General features: G+C 64.2%; 11 protein-coding genes across 11 annotated transcripts in view; 5 read left to right on the forward strand and 6 right to left on the reverse strand.

Annotated features, from left to right (window-relative positions):
* Window positions 1–31: 31 nt before the first annotated feature.
* AMSG_08351 (uncharacterized protein) lies at window positions 32–625 on the reverse strand (the record flags this gene model as incomplete). The annotated part of the gene is made up of 1 exon (XM_013899972.1): window positions 32–625. One exon carries the CDS (start codon window positions 623–625, stop codon window positions 32–34), a length of 594 nt encoding a protein of 197 aa, XP_013755426.1.
* Window positions 626–1,879: 1,254 nt separating this feature from the next.
* On the forward strand, window positions 1,880–5,154 carry AMSG_12158 (uncharacterized protein; the record flags this gene model as incomplete). Its single annotated transcript, XM_013900044.1, has 3 exons — window positions 1,880–1,958; window positions 2,061–3,351; window positions 3,783–5,154. The coding sequence occupies 3 exons, from the start codon at window positions 1,880–1,882 to the stop codon at window positions 5,152–5,154; spliced, it is 2,742 nt and encodes a 913-aa protein (XP_013755498.1).
* Window positions 5,155–5,292: 138 nt separating this feature from the next.
* Window positions 5,293–6,196, reverse strand: AMSG_12159 (uncharacterized protein). The gene has a single exon (XM_013900045.1). It carries the CDS (start codon window positions 5,698–5,700, stop codon window positions 5,350–5,352), a length of 351 nt encoding a protein of 116 aa, XP_013755499.1. The 5' UTR covers window positions 5,701–6,196; the 3' UTR covers window positions 5,293–5,349.
* On the forward strand, window positions 5,806–8,879 carry AMSG_08354 (ribosome assembly protein 4). Its single transcript, XM_013899973.1, has 2 exons — window positions 5,806–6,161; window positions 6,543–8,879. The coding sequence occupies exons 1-2, from the start codon at window positions 5,838–5,840 to the stop codon at window positions 8,859–8,861; spliced, it is 2,643 nt and encodes an 880-aa protein (XP_013755427.1). The 5' UTR covers window positions 5,806–5,837; the 3' UTR covers window positions 8,862–8,879.
* Window positions 8,880–8,897: 18 nt separating this feature from the next.
* On the reverse strand, window positions 8,898–12,549 carry AMSG_08355 (ABC transporter F family member 4). Its single transcript, XM_013899974.1, has 3 exons — window positions 12,314–12,549; window positions 12,134–12,181; window positions 8,898–12,017 (listed from the first exon to the last, which is right to left on the reverse strand). The coding sequence occupies exons 1-3, from the start codon at window positions 12,410–12,412 to the stop codon at window positions 8,913–8,915; spliced, it is 3,252 nt and encodes a 1,083-aa protein (XP_013755428.1). The 5' UTR covers window positions 12,413–12,549; the 3' UTR covers window positions 8,898–8,912.
* A 144-nt stretch (window positions 12,550–12,693) lies between these two features.
* On the forward strand, window positions 12,694–14,889 carry AMSG_08356 (uncharacterized protein; the record flags this gene model as incomplete). Its single annotated transcript, XM_013899975.1, has 2 exons — window positions 12,694–13,558; window positions 13,685–14,889. The coding sequence occupies 2 exons, from the start codon at window positions 12,694–12,696 to the stop codon at window positions 14,734–14,736; spliced, it is 1,917 nt and encodes a 638-aa protein (XP_013755429.1). The 3' UTR covers window positions 14,737–14,889.
* Window positions 14,890–15,783: 894 nt separating this feature from the next.
* On the reverse strand, window positions 15,784–16,904 carry AMSG_08357 (uncharacterized protein; the record flags this gene model as incomplete). Its single annotated transcript, XM_013899976.1, has 2 exons — window positions 16,254–16,904; window positions 15,784–16,206 (listed from the first exon to the last, which is right to left on the reverse strand). The coding sequence occupies exons 1-2, from the start codon at window positions 16,887–16,889 to the stop codon at window positions 15,784–15,786; spliced, it is 1,059 nt and encodes a 352-aa protein (XP_013755430.1). The 5' UTR covers window positions 16,890–16,904.
* Window positions 16,905–18,804: 1,900 nt separating this feature from the next.
* AMSG_12160 (uncharacterized protein) lies at window positions 18,805–23,351 on the reverse strand (the record flags this gene model as incomplete). Its single annotated transcript, XM_013900046.1, has 3 exons — window positions 18,805–20,046; window positions 20,153–21,335; window positions 22,033–23,351. 3 exons carry the CDS (start codon window positions 23,349–23,351, stop codon window positions 19,429–19,431), a joined length of 3,120 nt encoding a protein of 1,039 aa, XP_013755500.1. The 3' UTR covers window positions 18,805–19,428.
* A 282-nt stretch (window positions 23,352–23,633) lies between these two features.
* On the forward strand, window positions 23,634–24,545 carry AMSG_08361 (enoyl-CoA hydratase/isomerase; the record flags this gene model as incomplete). Its single annotated transcript, XM_013899977.1, has 1 exon — window positions 23,634–24,545. One exon carries the CDS (start codon window positions 23,634–23,636, stop codon window positions 24,543–24,545), a length of 912 nt encoding a protein of 303 aa, XP_013755431.1.
* A 204-nt stretch (window positions 24,546–24,749) lies between these two features.
* Window positions 24,750–25,362, reverse strand: AMSG_08362 (uncharacterized protein; the record flags this gene model as incomplete). The annotated part of the gene is made up of 2 exons (XM_013899978.1): window positions 24,750–24,761; window positions 24,793–25,362. 2 exons carry the CDS (start codon window positions 25,360–25,362, stop codon window positions 24,750–24,752), a joined length of 582 nt encoding a protein of 193 aa, XP_013755432.1.
* An 18-nt stretch (window positions 25,363–25,380) lies between these two features.
* AMSG_08363 (purple acid phosphatase 18) overlaps window positions 25,381–25,419 on the forward strand; it is a gene marked incomplete at both ends in the record, with an annotated part of 1,841 nt that continues 1,802 nt past the window's right edge. The window contains one exon of the mRNA XM_013899979.1: window positions 25,381–25,393. Within this exon, the coding sequence (XP_013755433.1) occupies window positions 25,381–25,393 (13 nt within the window). The remainder of the gene's footprint in view (window positions 25,394–25,419) is intronic.

Raw genomic sequence — 25,419 nt, forward strand, 5'->3', positions numbered from 1 at the left:
CGTCGGTGTGAGTGCAACCTCGTTCGCTGGTTCACCCGGGGGTAAAGCGGAACATATTGAGGACGAGATGGGTGCCTGGGAGGACCGAGGAGAGCAGTGGGGCGATGGAAGCGGAAGGCGAGAGTGCCGAGTGCGGAAGACCGCCAGTATGGGCCAGATCCGGGTCGGCCGACGACGACGAGACAACAAAGTGCTTTTCCGGGTCGGCCGACGAGACACTGCCGCCGGTGCACCCGGTGTCGACGGTGACAGGCTTGATCTGAAAGAGGCGCGGACCGGGGCGCGAGCACGAGGCAGGCGGTGCACCATCGCGGAGGCGAGCAAGCGCCGCACCGAAAACATCATGCAGGGCATCAACGCATGGTGCAGCATGAGCGGCGACCATCAGCGGTGCCAGCTCGATCACAAGAACCTCGTCGACGACGCCCGGGCCGCCCTGGGAACGATCGGCTGCGTCGCACTCTTCGACAGTATCCCATAGCAGGCCCGGAATGTCGGCAAAGACCACGATGCGGACCTGCGCAAGACGAGCAGAGAGCATCCAGGGAACGAGTGCGCTGGTCAGCTCGTCGATGTAGGTGCAGAGCTCAGAGTAGCGCGAGACGACGGTGTGGACGTCGTACATGGTGGTGGGCGTGAACGAGTGGCGTGGATAGACGGCGCGATGATGCAGAAAGGCATGCGTCGCCACGGCGACAAACTGAGCCACGGTCTGAGCAACCTGATCGAGCGCCAAGCCCGGGCCACTCACCTCACCCTCGGCCAACCCCTCTCGAGTCTGCCATGGCTGCGATGTCGGCGATGTCGGCGATGTCGGCGATGCGGGCGGCGAGGGAGCAGTCGACTGCGAATCGATGGAGATGACCGATGGCACCGAGCGCAGCTTGGGCGGTGGGTGAGCAGATGCCGTGGCCGTGCCCGCAGCAGTGCCCGTAGCCGTGGCTGGGGCCCTGGCCCTGGCCCTGGCCCTGGCCCTGGAGGTGGTAGCGGTGGCGGTGGCGGTGGCAGAGGGTGGCGGCGGCGTGGGCGAGCGTGACGAGGACGAGTCGATGAAGAGGACCATGGGCGCAGGGGACGACGGTCGTCCGTCCCGGGGCGAGGGCGGGGAGGCCATGTGGCCCGCAAGGGGAGTGGGGTGCGGTGGGGGGTGGGGGGTGGGGGTGGGGGGGTGGGCTGGGCTGGGCTGGGGGGCTGGGCTGGGGCCACTGGGGAGCCACTGGCTGGCATGGTCGGTGGAGAAGCATGGCTGGCTGCATGGACTGTGATATGGTGGTGGCGATGATGGTGGTCGAGATGGTGGTCGTCGTCGTGATGGCGACCGTGGTGATGGGGTATCCTCTTCATGACGAGCACGATGATGGTGATGATGATATGATTGTCATCATCATGGTTAAAGGTCATCGTCATCATCACGGTCATCGTCATCATCACGGTCATCGTCATCATCACGGTCATCGTCATCATTGCCACCACTACCACCACCATCACCACCACCATCACCATCACCACCACCATCACCATCACCACCACCATCACCACCACCATCACCACCACCATCACCACCACCATCACCACCAACACCACCACCATCACCACCACCATCACCACCACCATCACCAACACCACCATCACCACCACCATCACCACCACCATCACCATCACCATCACCACCAACACCACCACCATCACCACCACCATCACCATCACCATCACCTTCTCAAACAAACAGATCAACAGACAGTTCGTGTCGCACAGACAGCCGGCCGTGTTGGGTCACGGGCACGTCACCGACACACCGGAGAGGGGGGGAGGGGGGGGGGGGGGGGGGGGCACGCGGGTGGCGACACACCGCACTTGGTACCAGGACATAGATTCGACGATGGGACGGCGCAAGGGCAGGCGCGGGAGAGCGGAGCGGAGCGCGGACCAGGACGGGAGCAGGAGCAGGAGCGGAGACGGTGCCGGGGAGGCCAGCGGGAGAGCCGGGAAGGGCAGAACGAGCGGCAAGGGTGGGAAGGGCCGGACGAGCGGGAAGGGCAAGGGTCGGCGGGGCGGCGGAGGCGGCGGAGGGGGTAAGGGCAAGGGCAAGGGCCGGCGGGCGCGTGGGCCGGGCAAGGGTGGAGCCGATGGCGCAGGAGGTGGCGCTAGCGGGCAGCGCAAGGCGGTGCCATTTGGGGTGACCCGGACGGCGGCGACGCGCAAGGAGGCGGGCGTGGCGGGCGAGGAGTTTTATGCCGACAGTAACGCGCTGCTGAGCGAGGACCATTTGCGGGAGGCGCTGCGGATGCGGTTTGATCCGGATGCATGGCGTGCGGCGGCTGAGGCCACGGCCGGATCGGGCCCGCAGTACGGGCGGGCGCTGCGCAAGATGGTTCAGATCGGGACGCTTGGCACGCTCCTCCGCGGATGGTACACACTGCCAGACGGAGACGTGGTGCATCTTGCCCGTAAGCGGCTTGACAAGGCTGCGCGCGGCACGGTGTGTGTCGACTACGAGGCCGAGGCCGCTGCGGACCCGGCGTCATTGCGTGGCTCACTGCTGGCCGAAGTCGACGAGTGGTTCGGGCGTGACGTGAAGCCCGGTGAGGTCCCGCTGCAGACACAGGTGTGTCTCATCCAAGGGGATGTGCTCGAGACTGCTCTGGCGCTGCAGCGCGCAGTCGGCGCGTCGGCGCGCAACGTCTGTGTCCTCGTTAACGGCTCGTACAACATGCCAGGCGGCGGCTGGAAGAAGGGCGCTGCGGCACTAGAAGAGAATCTGCACCGGCGGACGTCGATTGTCGAGGCGCTGGAAGACCCTTACTCTGTTGTTTCGGGCGCGCAGTGGAGATATCCGCTGCCGCAGGTCGGCGGGCTCGCTATTCCGGCGGCGTGCGTCTTTCGCGGCTCGGAGCCATCAGGCTACCCTTTCCTGGAGCGCCCGGCGTTTGTGTCGATGGTAGTTGGCTGGGCATTCAAAGCCCCACCGATCGAAGGCACGGGTCCGTCCGCACGTCTGGGCAAGAAGGAGCGCCGACTGACTCTTGCCAAGATTGCGTCGTGGCTCGACATGGCGGTCGAGGTCTCGGGCAACTCGCCGCGGCCGAGGATCTTTGTGGCCTCGCCCATCGGGTGCGGCGTGTACGCCAACCCGCCGCACGACATCGCCCGCCTTTTCTCCGCAGCCCTCGCCCTCCCACGCTTTGCGGGTGTCTTTGACATTGTTGCTTTCTCCATCCTCGACCCGACCGGACCCGAGACCTACGACGCCTTTGCCGATGCCCTCGCTCCGATCCTCACCCTCCGCGCCGATAGCGGACTCACGCCTGCCCTCCTTGACCTCGTCAAGCCACCAGCGGACGCCGGGCCGTCGTCGACTGATGCTCGAGACGGGGCCGAGAACGAGGATGGGATGTGCCATGTTGACAACGCTAGCAACGACGGCGCCAACGCCGAATCATCCGGCGACGAAGGAGAAGAATCATCTAACGGCGACGGAGACGAATCATCCACCTAGCCGCATCCACAAACTGACCACCACCAACCAACTTCCACGACCTGACCATCATCAACTTAAACTCGTCTACCTGAGACCTTGCATACCATCATCAACACGCCGACCAACCAGTCGTCGACCCGCCAGCTGCCGACCAGAGCCACCGACTGACAAACCGACGAACAAACATACAATCATCACGTGCTTCCCTCCCGCCCCCCCCCCCCCCACCCCACCCCCCACCCCCACCCCTCCCCCACCCCGGGACCCCACTCATCTCCCACTCACCCTCAGCCATGACGCCGAGTACGACCATGCTTGCTATGGTGTGCGTGGCACTGTGTGCGGCAGCGGTGGCGCAGGGCAACACGTCGCCGTCGACGTTCCAGCAGAAGACGGACCACTTTGACAACAGCAACACGGCGACCTTCAGCCAGCGGTACACGGTGAACGCGACGCACTACCGCAAGGGCGGGCCCATCTTCTTCTTCCTCTCGGGTGAGGCACCCATGGAGGCTTTTGAGTTCCAGGAGGTCCAGGCTCAGCTCTGGGCTGCCCAGCGCGGAGGCATGTTTGTGGTCCTCGAGCACCGCTTCTACGGCCAGTCCATGCCAGCGCCCGACTTTGCCACCCCCGGCCTCTCGCTGCTCTCCTCCGAGCAGGCGCTGGCCGATGCCGCTGCCTTTGCTGTCTGGTTCAACGCCGATCTGGAGGCCCGCGGCATGGCTCCGGGCCCCTGGGTCGTTGTCGGCTGCTCGTACTCGGCCGGCCTCGCCGCCTGGTTCCGCACCCGCCATCCTTACCTTGTTGTCGGCGCCGTCTGCCCCTCGGGCCCGGTCCAGGCCACCCTCGACCAGTCGGACTTTCTGGCCTGGTTCGAGCACGCTGCTCCCGCTCCGTGCGTGGCTGCCGCCAAGGCTGGATCCGCCGCCATCGAGGCCGAGCTTGCCCGAGGCCAGCCCGGCCTCGCGGCGCTCTCGACTGCTTTCAACACCTGCGAGCCGCTCACCGACGACGACGTCTTTTGGTTCCTGTGGAACGTGGCTCTGGCTGTCGGCACCGCCGACCAGTTCTCCAACTCGGTCCCGGAAAACACCCTGACTGAGGCGTGCGACATCCTCGCCGCCGAGTCAGACCCGATTGCTGCCTTTGCCAAGATTGTGGCCACCTCGGAGAACATCTACACTGCGCGTCCCGGTGGCAACTCGTGTGTCCACCTTTCGCAGTCGTACTTTATTGCAGACATGGCCCGTCCCGACAACCCCAACCGCTCGTGGTGGTGGCAGAAGTGCACCGAGTTTGGCTACTTTAAGACCTCAGTCAACGGCTCGTCTATTTTCTTCCCCTCGTACTCGCTCGGCCTCGACCGCATCGTCCCGCTCTGCGAGGCCATCTACGGCATCGACGGCCTCGCTCCGCAGATCGAGTGGACCAACGCCAACTACGGCGGCAAGAACCTCGTCGCCGACAACGTCGTCTTTACCAACGGCCTCCTTGACCCGTGGCATCTCCTTTCCATCTCCTCCGACCTTCCGGCCCCTTCCAAGGTCAAGGCTGTGACCTACGAGGCCGGCCACTGCGCCACGCTCAACGCTGCATCGCCCGACGATCCGCCGTCGCTCCTCGCTGCGCGCAAGTTTGTCGAGGCCCAGCTCGACGCCTGGCTGGCAACCCATTAGTGCGACAGATCCACCATTGAACAGGTACCTCCTCCTCATGCACAGCTCGAGCTACTCATTCGCGCACTCGGTTTCCCTGCTGGAATCGACCACGCCGATGCCGGCCTGGAATGGACATGGCCAATGACGTCGATCCGCCGCCACAGTGCTCCATTTTCTATGTGTAAACAAACACAAGCATACTACTTCCTCTGCTTACTCCCATTGCAGAGCAGGGCTGATCGCTCCAGCTCGGGGGCGGGGATGCGGTAGATCGACATTTTGTCCGTGATCAATCATGCTCGAGACGGAGGGATGAGAGGATGACGAGGTTGTTCGGTCAGAAGAGAAGGAATGGAGAAACAGATCAATCGAGTCAGGTAAGAAGAATGGGCGGCGATAGCCGAGGTGGCTAGATGATGCTGTGACAGCCGGATGGAACTGGTTTGGCCCTCTGCATACGTTGTAGTCTTTGGTATCGGCTGGGTTCTGCATCAAGAGGTGGTTGGTTGACATCCATCGCATTCGTCGGCGTCCATCATGGGTGGCCATTGATCGTGTCGCCATTTCCAGTTGTGTAGAACCCGCGATGTTCAAGTCATGACCATGCTTGATGGTGGCTCGGGCAACCGAGGGCGAGTTGCACCGCTCAGTTTGCCAGGTCGGCAGGCAGCACTTGACTCACCTGTGCTTAGGCGGCCAGGATGGCGCTTGTAGCACTGCAGAAGACGACGGTCACGGTGGGCCTCAAGAGCGAGGGACGGGTGTTTGTGTACGACAAGGAGACGGATGGACTGGTGGTGGAGGCGCGTGTGCCATTCAGGCTCACGGCGCTCATCAATGGCCCTCGGGACGTGGTCTATCTCGGCGGCGAGGCTGGCAACCTGGTCGCCGTCTCACTCATATCCGGCACCGTCATCTGCTCCTTCCTCGGCCACTACGCAGACGTCGACTGGCTCTTTTTCACACACGGCGCCCTGGTCTCAGCCTCGGCTGTCGACCGCTCGCTCCGTCGCTGGGACATCGAGGTAGGCCCCTGTGGGTGGAGGGGGGGGGGGGGGGAGGTCGGGGTGGGGGGGGGGGAGGGTGGTGGGAGTGGCAGCGGGTGTTCCACTTGCCCGCCGAGTGTTCGCCATGTTCCACGGGGCTGGGCGGGAAGTGTGGGGAGGGGGGGGGAAGGCAGGGGGTGTATGGCAGGAGAATAGGCATGCAGAGTGGGTGTGGGAGGTAGGAGGTGGCCCATGGTGTGTGGATGTGGGTGTGCGGATGTGTGTGTGTCGGGCGTGTGTGGGCAGGTTGGCACTTGGTCTATTCCGCAGGTGGCGGGTTGGGAGGGACTCACGGCAGGCGCGGGTCGGATGGACGGGACGGATGGACGGGACGGATGGACGGGACGTGGCGTGCGACAGACGGGTGCATGTCTGATGCGATATGTCGGGCCGGGCGATGTTTTGACTTCAGCGCTGGTCAAGGATGGGGTGCCGGGCATCTTTGCCGGTGCCTTCAATGGGCGTGTGTACCTGTGGCGGTGCCCGTGGTCGGACCAGCTAGGCGGAGGAGGCGAAGCTAGCGGCCGGCCGCGGCATTTGGTGTTTGACGGCGAGATGTCGAGCAGCGATGCTAGCCACGAGGCGCCGGACAGGCCTGGGGGTACAGGAGGTGGGGTGGACGAAGGCCGAGTAGGCGTCAGCGGAGGTGGCGACGAGGTGCTTGGCGAAAGAGAAGAGGACGAGACCGAGGAAGAGGATGAGAGCGGGGTCGAGCTGGTTGGATCTGAGCCACCGGCCTCACCACTGGGTACGACACCTATCATGCGACCGTGGAAAGTAATGGAGAGCCACATCAAGCATATCCACTGCATGGAGGCCGATGAGAACTCGCTCTTTACGGCATCGAACGACAAGTCGATTTGCGTGTGGAGTGTGCATGACGGGTCGCTGCTGCAAGTGCTCAAGGTTCCGCAGCGGCGAACGTCGACGCAGTTTATGGTCCGCGACGGCAACTATCTGTACACGGCCAACAAGGACAAGACGGTCCGCAAGTGGGATCTGGCCACTGGCGAGTGCGTTGCGGTGTGGGTGCAGCATTGCAAGACCATTTTCGATCTCAAGATCCATGAGCGGTTCCTGTTTTCATCGTCGATGGACAAGTGTGTGTGCCAGTGGGACCTTGTCTCGGGCCAACTCGTTCAGACCTTTCGCGACCACCACTCGCGGACGATTCGGGCTGTGGAGACCGACGGACGGGTGCTGTATTCGGCGTCGGAGGACGGGACGGTCTCCAAGTGGAGCGTGGCGACCGGAGAGCATCTCATCAAGTTTGACAACCGCGAGTCGCATGCCACCTGTATGTATGTCGATGATAACTCGGGCTCTCTCTTTTTCTCGCACGGCGCTGAGTTGTACCGCTGGGACTTGGCGTCCGGCATCTGCATCCAGCGGTACACGGGGTGCACCGACGACATCAACGTGTTGAGAGTATCGGGCTCGCGGCTGTGGGCAGCCGGGGCGGGGGCGGCGATCTATCTTTGGGATGTGGAGACTGGCGAGCTGCTGACCAAGATGATGGGACACTCGCGGACTGTCTTTGCGCTGGTGGTTAGCGAAGACGACGGTGCGGTGTTCTCGGGCTCGCTCGACAAGACGATCCGCAAGTGGAGACTGGGCGGTGAGGCGGTTGCCCGGCTCCGGCGGCACCACAAGAGCATCCAGAAGCTGTGTGTCCACCGCGGCATACTCTTTTCGGGCTCGTACGACCACACCATCATCTCGTGGGACATGCACGTTCGCGGGCCAGTCCATCTCTACTCGGCACACACCAAGTCGATCAAGTGCATGCTTATGGTCGACGGGTACATGTTTTCAGGCTCGTTTGACCACGACATTCGGGTTTGGAGCGTGGAGGCTGGGACGCAGGTCGGCCATCTCACAGGCCACCGCAAGTCTGTGGTCTGCCTTGCCACTGAGCCACTCTCCGCTGTCGACATCTCCAACTCGGCGCTGGTCACCTCACCGGACGGAGTGGTCCGCCCGCTCTCGGGCCTGGCCTCTCATCTCCGCCTCGACTACAGCTCTGGCTTTCATCCTGGTGATCCTGTGCCCGACGGCGTTCACCCGTTCCCAGTCATCTACTCGGGCTCAGACGACTGCACTGTGCGGGCGTGGCGAGTCGCGGGCCACTTTGCCTGTATCATGGTCTACCGCGGTCACTTGCGTGGAGTCCAGTGCCTCGAGGTGGAGCCTGGTGGACGCCACTTGCTCTCGGGCTCGGGTGACGGGCAAATCCGACGGTGGTCGGCGCAGACTGGGGCATGTGTCCAGGTCTTTGACGGGCACTTTAGCTCGGTTGTCTCGCTAGTCCAGCTCACTCGTGGCGTGCTCCTCTCGTCGTCGCAAGATGGGACGGTCCGCAAGTGGAACATCACCGTGCCAACGCTTCGCGAGCTCTGCGTCCGCAAGGTCCGCGAGATGCGGACAGCAGTCGAGCACGAGAGCACCATCATGGAGGAGCTTCGTGCGTTGCGGTTGCCAAGGGACGTGACCGACGCCATTCTTGGTCGGGTCCCCGCCATGCGGTCGGAGATTGTTGCACGAATCACGCCCGAGCTTGCAGAGCTGTTTCCGGTATCCACCGGTGGTGAGGCCGGCGCGAGTGGCGCAAGCAGCAGTGGCGGAGCTGGAGCTGGAGCTGAAGCTGGAGCGGCCGATGCTGCGGATAGAGCAAACTAAAGCGATGGGTTGGTTGTACGTGGTACGGGCCCCGGCCTGCATGGGGCGGTTTTACTCCTCATCGTCACCGAGCAGGAGCTGCGAGACGATGGGCGAGCGTGCAAGCGAGACAGCCTCCCACAGCTCGTGCTCGTGGCGCGGGGCGCCGAGGTGGGCGAGCGAGGGGAAGCGGGCGACAAGGTCGTCCCAGTCGGGGGTGTCGGGAACAACGATAAAGTTGGAAGAGGTGGACGACTCGACCCAGACGGTGGCAAAGGGCAGGCCAAGGGCGTCGATGGCGGCAGCGATGGCGTCCTTGGTGGCGGGAAGGGCGAGGAGGTCGCGGGCCGGGACGGAGCCGTCGCCCACGGTGAGGGAAACCTGCTTGAGGCGCTGGCCGGGGACGTTACCGGCCTCACAGGTGACGGCCCAGCCATCACCCGACACCACGTCGGTGTTTGTCGAGTTGACGTACCAGTCACCGCGGCGGAGGCCACCCTTGAGGGCGTGCGAGTGCTTGCAGCCGCGGGCGGAGCAGCCAGACTCGGCAACCATGTTTGCGGTGCAGAGACGCGAGACGGCGAGGCCCTCGTGGCCGCGGACGTGCTTGGCACTGCACGCCGGCTGCGAGATGCAGCCGTCAGGCTCGACGGTAAAGTCGGCGCACTCGGTGCCCGAGATGTCCGAGGCGCAGATGGTGACGGCCTTGGAGAGCTTGGAGAGGATGGCCTCGTTGACAAAGGCGGCCTTGGCGACGCGGACCGGGTCGAGCGAGAAGAACGAGCCCAGGATCTTGTCGAGGTACTTGAGGACGGCCTTGGCCTTGGGGTTGACCTTGTAGAACCACTCGAGGGCCGGGACCTGGACAAAAGCGTTGACGGCCCACGACGGCGTCGGTGCCGGCTCGTCGGCCTTGTCAGCGGTCGCCGACGAGCCCTTCTTCTTGCGGCGCTTCTTCTTCTTGGCCGGCGCCTCCTTCATAAAGGCGAGGGTGATGTTGGCATAGGCAAAGGCGTCGTCGAGGGCGGCAAAGACCTGGGCGAGCTCGACTTCAGGCGAAGCCACAAACGGCTCAAACTTGACCATGCCCGGGCGCTTGAGCAGGTCCGGCAGGGTGCGGTGGAGGACGGCAAAGGCCTCGATTGAGGGGTTGGTCCAGAGGCGAGCGGCACCGACTACGTCGCCGTACTTGTCCTCGACATCGGGGTCGACGTCAGACGGGCCACCGGCAGGCTCCTCAGCGTTGGCCTTGCCCTTGCCCCCCTTACCCTTGCCCTTACCCTTGCCCTTACCCTTGCCCTTGCCGCCGCGCGACTTGTTGGCGCGCTCCTCGTCCATCTCGCGGAGCAGCTCGCGCATCTCGTGGATGAGATCCTCACGGTACTCGTCAAAGGTGCCCGGGTATGTGTTGACCTTCTTCTCGTGGTCGCAAATCCAGACCTCATTACAGGCGCCCGAGATGAGCGACGGCGAATGGGTGACGAGGACGACGCCTCCCTTGAACTGGGAGAGCGCGGCGGTGAGGGCGTCGGTGGTTTCGAGGTCGAGGTTGTTGGTTGGCTCGTCGAGGATGATGATGTGCGGGTTGGAGAAGGAGAGCTCGACAAAGGCGACACGCGACTTCTGGCCACCAGAAAGAGTGGAGATGACCTGCTTGTGCTGGGCCGACTTGAGGCCGTACATGCCGAGGTACTGCCGGATCTTCTGCTCGTTCTTTTCGGGGAACTTGGCGGCGAGGTACTGGATCGGGTTAGCGTTCATGTCGAGCTGGTCGACAAAGTGCTGCGAGAAGAGGCCGATGCGGAGCTTGCGCGCGAGCATAACCTCGCCCTGGCGTGGCTCGAGCTCGCCGGTGATGAGCTTGAGCAGCGTCGACTTGCCGGTTCCGTTCGGGCCGACAAGGGCAATGCGCGACGACATGGAAATGCCAAACGAGACGTCCTCGAACAGCGTGTCGCACCCCGGGTAGCCAAAGGAGACGTTGGAGACCGAGACCAGCGGCATGGAGAGCTGGGTCGGCTCGTCAAACTGGAGCTTGATGGGCTTGAAGCGGATGATCTTCGCCTTGTCGCCCTCTTGCGGCACGTACTTGCCGGACTTTTTCTCGCGGGCAATGCGCTTGTCCTTGGCCACGATGCTTGCGTTGTACTCGTCGACAAAGGCCTGGAAGCGGACCTCAAACAGGTCGTAGTTGCCCTTGTACAGGGTGAGGCCCTGATTCCACACATGGTACGTGTGGGTGGTGACCTGAGCGAGAAAGTCGCGGTCGTGCGAGACAACAAGCAGCGTGTGCGGGTAGGTCTGCAGGTACGACTCGAGCCAGATGACAGCGTGCAGATCGAGGTGGTTCGTCGGCTCGTCAAGGAGCAGGAGGCGCGGCTCGATAAAGAGCGCACGGGCGAGCGAGATGCGCATGCGCCAGCCTCCAGAGAACGAGGTCGTCGCTGCAGCCTTCATCTCCTCGGTAAACTGGAGACCGGAGAGGATGGCGGAGGCGCGGGCTTCGGCCGAGTCAGAGCCCATGTCCTGCAGCTTCTCGTACACCTTGTTGAGCTCCGAGGAGAGGGCGTCCGCGGCACGGCCGTCGCCCATGGTCTCTAGCTTGGCTTCGAGCTCCTCCTTCTTGGTCAGGTACTTGAGGCGGCGCTTGTCAGAGCGAATGACAAACTCGAGGGCCGAGAGCTCGTTGAACTCGATTTCCTGCTCCACAAGCATGGTGTCGATGTACGACGGGATGCGGAAGTCGCCCTCGCGGCGGGCAATGTGGTTGAGCAGCGTGGTCTTGCCGGACCCGTTGGGGCCGACCAGGCCGTAGCGGTTGCCCTTGGCGAGCGTGATCGACGCCTCGCGGTAGAGCTGCGCGCCGCCCATAAAGATGTTGAACGAGTCGATGATGATGTCTTCGCCCATGTTGAGCCCGGTATCCGACTCGTCGTCCGAGTCGGCGCCAGCCTTGCCCTTGCCTTCCGACGCCAGGATGTCGGCCTCCAACTGTTGGCGCTCGGCCTTGCGCGCCGCGGCCTCGAGCTTCTTCTGCCGCGCAGCCGCCGTTCGCGACGTCGTTGCCTTGGCCGCCGCTGCCGACGGGAACACCTTGTTCACAAACCGCTGGAAGGCCTTGTCGTCAATCTCGGCCTCGAAATCATCGACCAGGACGGTGCGGACGACCTCGGCGAGCTGACAAGACGACGAGGTGAAGAAGAGCCGAAAGGAGCGCATGGTGAGTTGGGGGGAAGAGCGGGGGAGGGGGGAGGAGGAGGGGGAGGAGAGAGGGGAATGGAGAGGGTGCGTACTGACTCTGCGTCTTCGGGGACCTCTTCGCTGACGTCTTCCATGATGAGCTGTGGCGGGGAGGGAAGGGGGGGGGGGTGGGGAGGAGGGAGGGTGTGAGTGGTGGATGGATGCCGCAGGCAGGCGACGGGGGGGGGGAGGGAAGAGGTATGGTATGGGATGGGGAAGGACCATGGCCGTACCTCGATGATGGTCGGGTAGAGGTCGGTGGTGTTGACATCGTCGTTGGCTAGGATAGACGACATGCAGTCCTGCAGCATGGACTCGATCTTGGCAGCCATGGTGCGGGCGGTCTGCGACGAGTGGTGCCCGACTCGGACTCGGACCGGACGCGTTCGCCGTCTTCGTGGGCAGGGGCGGCCGTGATGGCCAGCGGCATTGGCGGTGCGACCCTTGCTCCTAGCACCTTGCACCTGCGCTACCCACACCTCTCTTTCTTCACCTGGGACTGGCCCCACCTGCAGCCGCCCTCCGGGCAACCCCACCCCTCTGCATCCACCCCTACACACACCACCCTCCCCACCCCCCCCGGTCCCCCCCCCCTCCCCCCCCCTCCACAGCCATGCACTCCTCGCTTCTCGGACAGTCGATCCAGAAGCGCGACCTGCTGCGGACGCTGGTCCGCGATCGGCAGGACCCCTGGCCGTCCATCATCGACGTGCTCGAGTCCGAGGGTGAGACCGGATACGCCTTCCGCGTTCCCTTTGCCCGCCAACTCGCCACCGACGGCTTGCTTGCCGAGCTCTGCCGCGGCGCGGCCATCATGTGCCAGGCTGCCGAGATCGAGCCGGACGAGGCGCTGGCGCGGGTTGATCCCTTTGGTCCGCTGTGGCACCAGCTTCCACCGCCGTCGCGCAACGCGTCGGCCGCTGTCTCGCTGTGGCACTCGGCCGAGAGTGGGCGGCCCATTGTCCGTCGTGTGTACTCTTTGGCGTCTGATCCGGGCAACACCCGCCGGGTGGTGACGTACGCTGAGGAGGATGTGGCCGTGCCTGGCGATGCCGTGCCGCGTATTCTGGCACTGACGCTGGGCGTTGCGCGCGAGTGTGCCGCCTGCGGCGTCTTGCACCTACCGGCACTCGTCCAGTGCCCCGAGTGTCGCTCCGAGCTCCCGCTCGTCTTCACCATTGTCTGTCCACACTGCGCGGTGCGCCAGCGTCTTGTCGCTCTCTGTTGCGCCAGCTGCCAGATTGACATCTCTGAGCCGCACTCGTGGATTGCCGTCACCCGCGACCGTGTCGAGGCCCTTGCTCGCCGCCGCCGCCGCCACCTCGTCAAGCAGCACAAGCGCGCCCAAGCCGAGCAGCGGGTCCGTGATCGCGCACGCGCCAAGGCCAAGGCTGCCAAGCGGGCGCGGGGAGCCGCTGGGCCGCCATCGCCAGGCTTGGTGCCGTTGGTTAATGGGGTCGCGCCCGATCCCGACGTCCGTAGCAGCGAGCCTGCGCTGCTACACCCTCCGCGTGCCAAGCGACCGCGACTACTTGGCTCGCGGTTGTCTTCCACTGGGCCGCGTTCTGCACCTGGTATGGGCCTGGGCTTCGGCATAGCCAGAGCTGGTCTCTCGTCAGCGTCGCCGTCGTCTGCTGCGGTCGGCGCTCCGCTGCCGGTCTCTGTCTCGCTCAGCACAGACTTGCCGCTGCGAGCGTTTGATCCTCGGCGGCCGCTGCGAGTCTCATCGCCGGCAGTTTCCGCCGCATTGCTTGCCAACCGGCTTCCTGTCGAGCCCGCTGTGGGTCGTCAGAGCTTGGCGGCAAGCGTAGGCGCACCATCGGCTCCACCATCGCTGCAACTCCATGACGACGGTGACAGCGAATCGCCGACATTCATGCTCTCGGCGCCGCCGATTTCCGTCGACCTCGACCTCGAACTGTCGCTTATCGAGGATGCTCACACGACCCACGGCGTCAATGGCCAGCGCAGGACTGGTTCGCTGCGGGCATCGTCGGGGCGGGCTTCTTCGCAGGTTGTGGCCGGCGCAAGCGAGGTGCTCGAGACGGGTGCGACGAATGCGGCAACTCGGGCCACCCACATGTTCATGCATCAGCCGCCGCACATGCACATTGTCATCCAGCGCGGGCGGCTGCCTGTCCGTCTCCGCGGCGAGGACTACATCTTCCTCATGGGATGTCTCTCCAACTCGCTCGGCTCACTCCTCAACATCCCGACTTTCAGCCTGCTTCCCACCTGTCTCGAGAAGCTGGTGGGGCGGCTGTTTCTAATTGAGCTCGTCGAGCACGTCCGAGACGACGTTGTCGAGTATGTTGTGCCACGGATGCCCAAGTCAGCGGTGCCCGAGCTCAATCCCGAGTGCGATCCCATGGGCGTGCCGCCGGTCAAGTGGCGGTCGACCGGGGGGTGGCGGTCGATAGCGAACGATGCCTCGGTTCAGGTATCGTTTCGCGCCCGGTCCGACAACATTGTCTCGTACATCCGCGTCCGCAAATCTTCCCATCCTCAGCGCGTCCTCATCCACGTGTATCGCGGCCGTCGCCACCCCAAAGCCAACGAATCTCTCGCCCGGTTTGTCCCACGGCGCTTGGAGCCGTTTGCCCTGTATCCGCCGCGTCTCTTGGCGCCACACCAGTATCTCGAGGACGGGGAGTGAGTCCCACCCAGGACGCGCTCGGCTCCATCCCGTTTTTCCCTCACGATTTCTCGAGACTGGAAACGTGCATGGCGCTTACGAGGCAGTAAGCACATTGCTCTGTCCTTGGGGCAACCGTTGATGTTCGTAAAGGTTTAGTGGTGTTCATAGAGAGTGCGTATAGAGGAGGAACGTGGCGAGCTGAGCTGGACCTGGACCGAGCCCGATGGTCACATCGCGTTCTTGGGATAGCGTTCCGGGACCGTTCCCAGAACGCTATTTTGGCGAACGTTCGGGGGACGCTCGAGCGTCCCCCGACCGTTCGCATTTGGGAACGTTCTGGGAACGGTCGCATTTGGGAACGTTCGGGGAACGGTCGGGGAACGGTCCTGTAGTATTTCTATGGGCTGTCCATGGGGTCGCTGTGGGGATGCCCCGACTGGCCCTATAGGCCGCCGAAGTGATGCAGATCGTGTTTTACTGGACCTTGAGGCCGCTGTCGGTACTCGGGTGACTTGGGATCACATCAAAGTCAATCATAGTTGTCATTCGCATGGCAGGCGGCAAGAAATAGCAGGATGTAAAAAAACAAGTCCTCAAACGACCGAAATATCAATTTTATATAATTTATCTTGTAGTATACGTACAAAGTTCAACTACTTTATTCCCACATTATTTTTTATATTTTTACAATACTAAATCTATATATTTTGAATCAAAACTTTTGAATCGCATCTATGTGGGCGTTCTCGACGATTTCGAGCAAAGACCACCCACTACCACTCCTAGCAACCTGCTATTGGCCTACACATGACATGATTCTCTAGAGCACAACGTGAGCTATCTGTTGGTATCCATGAAGTACTCTCCAAATGTGTTCTCCTCGAGAAAACCGCGAAAATGTTCATATCATCCGATGATCCACATAGCACTGCCCCCTCGTGGATGTGTGGTAGGGCATAGCCGAGTACTGCTGAGGCTAGTTTACATGGCACGGCGGCGGTAGTACGACAAAAGCGACGCATACCATCGATTCGGCCACCTTGCAACCAGTGGGTTGGGCGTAGGCTACGACCAACCCCACATAAGCAGCCGCCGCTCCAGGCGGGCGCAGACAGCGCCGGTAAGCGTCGAGAGAACGATGTGAAGAGCGCGTGCGGTGGCAATCAACTCGTAACCGTGGAAGAGACCTGCCGGCCCGTACTCTGTCATGCGGTCGCGCCACGCGTCGGCAATGCCGCAGAACGCCGAGTAGCGGGCCGAACCCGACGGCTGGCCCTTGTACTCGGGCGCCTGCTCGCCGTCGCGGGCCAGCACGATTCGGATGGTGTCAAGCGGATGGCAAGCAAGCGAGGAGATGATGCCGCTGACCACGTACGAGAGGAGGACGTGGGTGTTGAGCCACGGCGAGCGGAAGTTGAGCACAAAGTACCGCAGAAAGACGTGATGGACAAGGTCAAAGACCAGGTCGTCGAGCCGGTCTGAGACCATCTCCACAAACGCGATTTGAAGAGCGAGGCCCATCCGGTCTCGGCCACGGCCGTCTTGGCCGCGTCCCACCACGAGGCGTACTTGGGCTTGGCTGTCCCGCCGTGAGCCGACGGCACGTCGCTCATGTACCGCAGCGTGATGGTCCGCAGCGGTGCGAGCAAAATGGTGAGCACGTGCTCGGTGATGTAGTATGGGTCGTTGAGCGGGAAGACCGCAGGCAGGCGCAGTCGCGGCGGCCAGGTCCGGAGCCCGCGCACCAGCTCGCCCATCGACGAGACAGTCTTTTCGCCGCGCTGCGCCACCAGCGCGGTGTAGACTGGCTGGTCAAGCAGTGTGTGCAAGCCACGCGAGACAAGCGAGATAAACATCGTCGCCCACACGCCCTTGTACACTCCGGTCGCCCGCAGCTCGTCCAGGACGGCGATGGCGCCGGCCCGCGGCGCGAGCAGGACGCCGTACGAGACCGCACCGCCGTCGTCGGCCGCCGCGCCGTCCCCCTCCAGCCGCGCCTGCACCAGTGGATGGTCAAGCGGGAGGTCCATATACGCCACACCCGGCCCGCGCGCCCGGAGCACTACCCGTGCCCGTCGGACCACAAACAGCGCCACCGCTGGCGCCACCACCCGCAGCGCGCCGAGCCCGAGCCCCACCAGCGAGACCGAGGCCAGCAGCCCGCTCAGCATCCCGCCACCACTCGCGAAGTTGCTGTCGCTGCTGCTGCTCCCGCTCGCGCCTGCGGGCGCCTTCCCGCTCCTGCTTCCTCCCCCGTTCGCGCCCTGCATCTGCGCCACCATGCGCGTCACCGAGCCGACCTTGGCCCCACCACCTCCGCCGCCGCCGCCCATGCCCATGCCCACGCTCCTACCACTGCTGGATCCTCCGGCCTGCATTCTCGCTCAGGCTCCTCCACGCGGTCTGTCCGTCAGAGCCTCCGAGTCGTGTGTGTGTGTGCCTCCACTGTCAGTCGAGACTGGTGCCGCCGGCGGGGCCACACGCCCAGGCGCGCCGCGCCACGCCACGCCCGGTCGCTGCCTAGCAGTCGTCGGCCCGCCAGCCAGCCAGCGGTCGGCCATCCATCGTCTCCATCGCCCATCACCGCCGACACCTTGCCGCCCCTCGCCACGCCACCACTCTCTCTCCAGCACACGGCATGGCATCCACCGAGCTCGAGGGCACCGTGTCGGGCTTTAGCACCTTTGGCCTCGACGTCGAGCTCGAGCAGGCGCTGCTCGACCTTGGGTACACAACGCCGTCGTCGGTCCAGGTCCAGGCCATCCCGCTCATCCTGGACGGGCGCGACGTGCTGGCCCGGGCACGGACAGGGTCCGGCAAGACCGTTGCCTATCTCGCGCCGCTCATCCAGCGGGTGCTGCTGCACAAGGCGGTGGCGCTCGAGTCCGGGACCGAGCCTGCGCGTGGCTCCATCAAGGGCCTGGTCCTGGTCCCCTCGCGCGAGCTCTGCCGGCAGGTCTACGACGTCGTCTCGCAGCTCACCGTCCACTGCCCGCAGCGGATCTCGTTCTACCAGGTCGGCTCCGACGACACGCTCAAGTCGACCCGGCTCCTTGGCGCCTTGCCCGACGTCCTCATTGGCACTCCGTCGCGTGTCCTCCTCCTCGCCCCGCTCCTCAATCTGGCCGACAGCCTGCTGCAAGTCGCTGTCGACGAGGCCGATCTGCTGCTCTCGTATGGCTACGAGGCCGACATGAAGGCTCTTCTCGGCCACTTTCCACGCATTGTTCAGACCGTGCTTATGTCGGCCACGCTCTCGGACGACGTCCTTGCCCTCCGTGAGCTCCTCCTCAACAAGCCCGTCGTCCTCCGTATCGGTGAGGACGACGCCTCGGGCATGTCCGCCAGCTCGCTCAAGCAGTTTTACATCTACGTCGACGAAGAGTCCAAGTACCTGCTCCTCTACTCACTCCTCAAGCTCCGCGTCATCAAGGGCAAGGTTCTCATCTTTGTCAACTCGGTCGACCGCTGCTACAAGACAAAGCTCTTCCTCGAGCGCTTCTCGCTCCGCTGCGCTGTCCTCAACGCCGACCTCCCGCTCAACTCGCGCTACTCGGTAGTGACGCAGTTTGGCAAGGGTATGTTTGACTACCTCATCGCCACGGACAAGGCGACTGTCATGCCGGTCCAGCCGACGAGCGAGTCCAAGCCGGAGGCCAAGACCAAGACCAAGACCAAGATCAAGGCCAAGACCAAGACCAAGGCAAAGGCAAAGGCAAAGGCTAAGGCCTCTGGCTCCAGCTCCGGCTCGGGCTCCGACTCTGGCGGCTCTGCTTCTGGATCGGCCTCGAACTCGGCCGCCGGCTCTGGCTCTGGCTCTGACTCTGGCTCTGGCTCTGGCTCTGGCTCTGGCTCTGGCTCTGGCTCTGGCTCTGGCTCTGGCTCTGCCTCGGATGGCTCCGGCTCGGGCTCCGGCTCGGACGCCCCGCCGGCCAAGAAGGCCAAGGCCACGTCTGGCAAGGCCAAGACGACCAAGAGCAACCTGGATGAGGACGAGATCGGTGTCTCGCGTGGAATCGACTTTAAGGAGGTCGACACCGTCATCAACCTCGACTTTCCTAACAGCGTTGAGACGTACATCCACCGGATCGGGCGGACGGCTCGCGGCGGTGCCGCAGGCTCCGCTCTTTCGATGGTTTCGTCGCGCGACAAGCAAACGCTTGAGCGCCTCCGCGGCGAGCTTGCCCGTGAGTCTGCCACCGCCAAGAGCAACCCCGAGACCCGGAAGCGCATGGCGCGCGGCGAGCTCGATCTCCAGGCGTACAACTTTGACCTCAAGCGCATTGTCCAGTTCCAGTACCGCGTTCGCAACGTTCTCATGTCCATCACCAAGAAGACCGTCAAGGATGCACGTATTGCCGAGATTCGCAACGAGATCGTCAACTCGGACAAGCTCCAGGCTCACTTTGAGGACAACCCCACTGATCTCGATGCCCTCAAGCACGACGTCGTCCTCAACCCGCAGGCCGTCAACAAGGGGCTGGCCAAGATCCCGTCGTATTTGCTCTCGTCTACTGAGCTGCAAATGCTGCACAAGGAGGCCGACGCCATCGCCGTCCGCAAGAACAAGGGCGTCAAGCGCCGCGTCTCCAAGAATAAGCGCAAGCGCCGCGGTGACCCGCTCAAGCGTAAGCGCAGGTAAAGCAAGATCGTGCCCTCCCGCCTCCTTTCCGCTCAATCCGCGGCAGGGCGCCGCCAGTTGCCGACACATCACGTGTCAAAAGCCTCAAATAGCGTCCACGACGCAAGAAGCTGCAGCTCTTGAAACTCACGATGCACTTCTTGCAGCTGCTGCATGTCCTGCAGGTAGTGGAAGAGCGTGTCGCGCGGCCAGAGCGTTTCCAGCTCACCGGCGGTGAGACCCTGGAGGTTGGCAGCAATGTGTGCTTCCCATCCCAGGCCCTCTTCGCGGTTGGTGAGGAGGAATGAGTTGACCCGCTGCACGATCGAGTCGAGTGTCGCGTTGGACGTCGCCAGCGAGCGGTTCGACGGCCTGCGGCGAAGGCCCGAGTTGGCGCGCGAGAGCCCGCCCGGCGACGCCAGCGTTGTGTTGGGCAGGCTCGAGTCGTCCTCAGTGGACGACTCACCGTCAGTGCCTACCGGCGATGCGGCTCGCGATGAGCCGCGCGAGACCGGCCCAACGCCGCCGGCGCCTGGCGCCCCGGCCGGCGCCCCGCCTCCGGGCGGCGAGTGCAGCGCCGACTTTGCGCCTGCCGACGCACCAGCACCTGCCACCCCAACGCCAAGGTTCGGGCTTTTGGTGGCGCCCTTGGCCATCGCCGTGTTGTACGTGTCGAGCTTCTTAAAGTACCGCCGGATCGAGCGCTTCTTTTGCGGGCCATCTTCTCCTCGTGCATCCGCTCCGATGCAATGGCAAAGTTCTTGACCATGACTCCCACAAAATGTTGCGAAAGGCAAAAGCGCCGATGAAGACCCATGAGAGAAAGTACGTCGCCGTAATGAACCGCGGAATGATGAGTGCCACATCCTGGTGGATGAGATACCATTGGTCGAGCGTGATGAGCTGGAAGAGCGTGATGAGCGCGTTGCCCATGCCTCGGAACTTCTCCTGGTACTGCAGATCGCTCCGCTCCGACTCGGTGTACTCGGCAAAGAGGTAGATGCCAGCGACGGCGTAGATGTACGCCACAAGGCCGAGCAGAATCATGATGAACGACATCGAGTTGAACGCCTGGAGCGTCGTCTCCACGATGATTCGGATGCCTGTAAAGTGGACCAGGAGCTTGAGCGCTCGCAGGACGCGGAGAAGCCGCAACTGCTTGGCAACCACCGCAAACTTGCGCGACGACGCCGATGAGCCCGAGAGGAAGAACGGGAGAACTTCCGGCACCGCCGAAAGGAGCGTGACCAGAAAGTCAAAGACGTTCCATCCCGACTGCCAAAACTTCATGAACGAGTCGATCCACTTGAGCCCGATCTCCAGGAGAAAGACGTAGAGCGCAAAGAGATCGAGAAAGTACAGGATGCGGAGTGTGAGCCAGTACTCGCTTTCGTTCTCGCTCAGCTCGGCCTGGACGCCGAGCACGACTGCGTTCATGAGGATGACGCCCAGAATGAGCCACTCAAAGTAGTGGTGCGTCACGATCCAGTGCGCCCACAGGCCGAGCGGTGGCGAGTTGACGTTCTTCAGCCGCGTCATTCGCTTGTCCTGGAACTTCTTGAACTCGCCCTCCTTGTCCGGCCGCCGCTTAAAATGCTTGAACTTGACCATCTGGTGCGGCGTCTCCTTCAGCACCTTGGTGAACGTCCGGTTTCCGCCCGGCTCGAGCACGCCAGCCTCGGCTGCTCGCGCATCGAGCGATGCCATCTCCACTCCGCGCCCACTCCCACTCCCACCGCCACCGCCGACGACGTCCTCGTCTTCGTCGGGCGCCGGGAAGAGCGAGCCTGCGTCAAAGACCGGCGCGTGCGAGCTCTGCGTCTGCTCCAGGTTCTCCAGCAGCCGGAACTCCTCGATCAGCTTGTCGCGGAAGACAGAGGCTCTCGTCGAGATGTCGTTGAACGTGTGCTTCTCCTTCTTGGCCTTGACCTTGGCCTCGGCCTGCTCCTCATGCGCCCGGTGGACTCCCGAGGCAATGGCTGCCATGCCCTCGCCACTACACCTGACGAGCCGAGCCGAGTCTTTGCCTGCTTGCCCGGCCCGCAGCCACCCCCCCCCCCCCCCCCCCTTCCGCTCCACTCAATTCGGCTCTTAACCTTTACGGTACGGAATCGACAAACTTGTCCATCGCACAAGCCGCGCTCCGCAACGTCCATCGATCGCGGTAAAAGAGAAGTACAAGGTGTTGATGGCTGCTGTGGCCACTGGTGGGCTACAACAGAACACAGTCGGCGATGCAGAGATGGACGCCGCACGCGGCGCAAAAGGTCCGCGGCCGCGATCGCTTACCATGAAGCCCCCGGCAGGCGGGGCAGTCACGGCGTACGGCGGCTTGTTGGGGAAAGCGGTGATGACGAGCAGTCGCTGCAGAGGGACGTTTCCGCTTGCGCGAGGTCGTTGAGTCTGGAAGACGAGAGCAGGTTGCCAGGAAGCGGCACTCGATCGAGTTCTTGCACGCGAGAACAGCGAGATCGCCGCCCACGTTGCACACAAGAGCGTCGCCAGAACAAGCGTCGGGCGGCAGGACCCACGTGCGAGCCACGCATCGGGCGCGCCTCTTATTTCAAGCCGCAGGCTGAGCAGGCGTCGCGCAGCGTCGGCTGGTGACCTGGAAGTCAAGCATCATCAAGTTGTTCACTTTGAGACGCGCGACAACGCGTCCGAACAACCGTGTACCGGTAAGGGCTATTCACCACAGCGAGTCAAAGTCGCCGTCATACCGCACAGGCCCGGAATGGCCGCCGCTTGTAGGGGCCGGCGGCGCCGCAATCTGAACCCGCTTGGACGGAAAGGTGCTGCCGCCGACAGAAGATGGTGGCGGGACGAGCTTCTTGCCGCCAGCAGCTGCAGGCGCGACTTTGACCGCACCGGCTGCCTTCTTGACGGGGGCCGGCGGCGTCGGCGCCGAGGCCGCCGGCATGGTGGCGGCAAGCGCGGGCGCGCCGCCGGGCAGGCTCCCATCGACGTTCGGCAGCCGCCAGTCGATCGGGTCGAGGCCGCGCTTGGCAAGAAAGGCGTTGGCCTTGCCAAAGTGGTTGCAGCCAAAGTAGCCGCGGTAGGCCGAGAGTGGGGACGGATGGACCGACTTGAGGACGCAGTGCTTGGAGGTCGACACAATCTTACCCTTGCTCTGCGCATATGAGCCCCACAGAAGAAAGACCAGGCCAGTCCGGTGCTTGTTGAGCGCCGCAATGACGGCGTCAGTAAACTGCTCCCAGCCCATCTTCTGGTGCGAACCAGCGTCGCGGGCCCGGACGGTGAGCATCGAGTTGAGGAGGAGGACGCCCTGCTTGGCCCACGACTCGAGGCACCCGTTGTCGGGCTTGGCAAAGCTCTCGTACTCGGCCTCAAGCTCCTTGAAGATGTTCTTGAGCGACGGCGGCGGCGGGACGCCGTGCCGGACCGAAAAGCACAGGCCGTGTGCCTGCCCGGGCCCGTGGTACGGATCCTGGCCGAGAATGACGACCTTGACCTTGTCAAACGGAGTAAAGCCAAAGGCGTTGAAGACCTCGGCCGCCGGCGGGAAGATCCGCCGCCCGCTCACGGCCTCGCGCCGCAGCTTGGCTTGCAGTGCAAGCCAATACGGCTTGTCGAACTCGCGGCCGAGCCGCTTGGCCCACGACTCGTCGAGCGCAAGCTCCATGTTTCCGAAAAAGTCCTCGGCCAGCGCCGCCTTGATCGCCCGCTTGCGCAGCGCCGCCCGACGCTTCGCCTGCACCGCCTCGTGCTGCGTCTCGCTCAGCCCTGAGTTTGGGTTGTGCGGCTCGTCGGCTGGGAGCGACGCCTCGAGCGCCGCCCACCGCGAGCCGCACCCGGCCGCCGCTGCATGGCCGCCGCCATGTCCGCCATGCCCACTGCCCCAGCCCCCGCTGCTTCCGGGCTCCGGAAAGTCGGACCGCTGCCGCTTCGACGCGCCCAGGGATGCCGGATGCGCCGTCTCACGCCCGCGCTTGCGCGAGCCGCCGCCAGCCCCGCCCGCCGGCGGGCCGAAGAACGACGTAATGGACTGCATGCTCTGCCTGCTGCTGCCGATCAACACGCCCTGCAAACGGTGTCTCTACTTGCTCTCTCTGCGTCTGCACCGGCGCTTCGAGTGCCGATGGTTGCCGAGTGCGGTGTGCCGGGCCCGTGCGGCATCGTGCCTGGCCGACCTCCCGTGGCTGACGTCCCCTGGCTGCGCTATCCGCCGTAGATTCTACCTCCGTTGGCGCCCGCGGACCAACCGGTGCCCAGCCGCAGCCAGTCCCTCCCCCTCCCCCTTCGTCACCAGGACTCCTCTCTCCTCTTTCACACCATGCTCCGCTGCATCGCCACGCTGACTGCCACCGCGGCGCCACGGCTCGGGGCCGCCAGCTGCCGCGCGGTGACGACGGCTGCGGGCGAGTCGGAGCCGCTGGTGGTGGTCACGACGAGGGACAATGGCGTGGCGTCACTCGAGCTCAACGCGCCGGCATCGCTCAACGCGCTGACGGTGGCCATGGGCGGCGAGTTTACGGCTGCCGTCCGCGAGCTCAGCGCAGACGAGGCTGTGCGGGCGGTGGTGGTGACCGGGCGCGGACGGGCGTTCTCGGCCGGCGGCGACCTGGCCTTTCTCCACGAGCGGACGCAGGACAACCCGGTCTCCAACACGGCGCACATGATGGCCTTCTACCGAGCCTTCCTCGCCGTCCGCGACCTGCCTGTCCCGGTCATTGCCGCCATCAACGGCCACGCCGTTGGCGCCGGCTGCTGCTTTGCGCTCGCCGCAGACATGCGCCTCGTCCACGACGCCGCAAAGGTCGGCTTCAACTTTGTTCGCCTCGGCCTGCACCCGGGCATGGGCTGCACCCACACGCTACCGGCTCTGGTCGGCCCGCAGCGCGCCGCACGACTCCTGCTCTCTGGCGATCTAGTCTCTGGGGCCGAGGCCGTCGACCTTGGCCTTGCTAACGAGCTGGTGACAGCGCCCGAGGATCCGGCTGCGGGCATCCGGTCCACCTTTGACGCAGCCCTCGCACTTGCCGCCGATCTCGCCGCCAACACCTCGCCCGAGGCCTCGCGGACTCTAACTCGCACCCTTCGCAACGCCGCAGATGTCGGCCTCGACGCCGCGCTCGCCCGCGAGGCTGATTGCCAGGCCCACTCGTACGCCTCACTCGACTTTCAGCAGCGGCTCGCCGACATGCGGGCTGCCACCTCGTCCAAGGCCAAGGCCAAGCGCGCCTAAGTCTAGCCGTCGATGCCTAAAACATGAGTCCCTTGCCCTTGCTCGTTGCTGCGCCGCCAAACAGCGGCGGCGGCGCAGCAGCCTCGAACACAGCCTCGACCGCGCCCGCGCCCGTTCCGACCCGCGCTGTCGCCGCCCCGGTCTCGTCCTCGGCGGCGGCAAAGGCCATGGCGAGCTGCGGGCCCGGTGTGCCATTGTCGCGCGTCACTCGTGCCACTATCCCACCATCTGGTGCCTCGATGTCGACGGTGAAGCTCCCGTGCGCGGCCGGCGCGCCGTCGTTAACCTCTGCCGCCACCCGCAGCGCGTCGTCGGGGACCGCGGCCGTGTCGGCGGCGCCGGCATCGGCCAGCAGCTTCGGGAGAGCCTCGCCAGCCATTACCCACCGCGAGTCCGAGAGGGTGACCAGCTTGAGCTCCGGCGCAGTGTACGCGCCAGCACGATTCGCCACGCTGCCATCAGCCGCCAGCTCGACGCACAGCTTGGGCAGGGCCGGCAGCCACTCGCGGAGGCAGAACAGGTTGTACTCTGCGCCGGCAGAGCCAGCGCCCACTCCGTGGACGGCACGGCACTCGGGTACACCAGCCAGCTCCATGGCGGTGTCCAACCCCCCAAGCGCTAGCGATGGCACCGCTGGGGCAATCCCGGCGACCGCCACCGGGCCTGGCGACGGCAGTCCGCACCGCGAGCACTCTGTTCGACGCGCCCGGGCCGCTCCCCCGCCCGCCGCCCGCGCCCAGCCCCGCCTGCTGCTTGCCGCCACCGCCGCCATCACCGCTGCGCCCTGCCGCGCCATGCGTGCCCATGCCAGAGCCATTCCTGCTTTGCAGCTGCAATGACCAAGAAAGGTGTGTGGATAGCAGGCTGTAAAGAG

Source organism: Thecamonas trahens (assembly GCF_000142905.1).
Source record: "Thecamonas trahens ATCC 50062 unplaced genomic scaffold supercont1.40, whole genome shotgun sequence".
NCBI classification, from domain to species: Eukaryota; order Apusomonadida; family Apusomonadidae; genus Thecamonas; species Thecamonas trahens.

Coding starts and splice junctions, on each gene's coding strand:
- AMSG_12159 (XM_013900045.1), bottom strand. CDS start 5,700: ATGGCGACACGATCAATGGCCACCCATGATGGACGCCGACGAATGCGA.
- AMSG_08354 (XM_013899973.1), top strand. CDS start 5,838: ATGGCGCTTGTAGCACTGCAGAAGACGACGGTCACGGTGGGCCTCAAG. Junction 6,162..6,542: donor TCCGTCGCTGGGACATCGAG/GTAGGCCCCTGT, acceptor GGCGTGCGACAG/ACGGGTGCATGTCTGATGCG.
- AMSG_08355 (XM_013899974.1), bottom strand. CDS start 12,412: ATGGCTGCCAAGATCGAGTCCATGCTGCAGGACTGCATGTCGTCTATC. Junction 12,182..12,313: donor TCTACCCGACCATCATCGAG/GTACGGCCATGG, acceptor TCCCCGCCACAG/CTCATCATGGAAGACGTCAG. Junction 12,018..12,133: donor TCCCCGAAGACGCAGAGTCA/GTACGCACCCTC, acceptor TCGTCTTGTCAG/CTCGCCGAGGTCGTCCGCAC.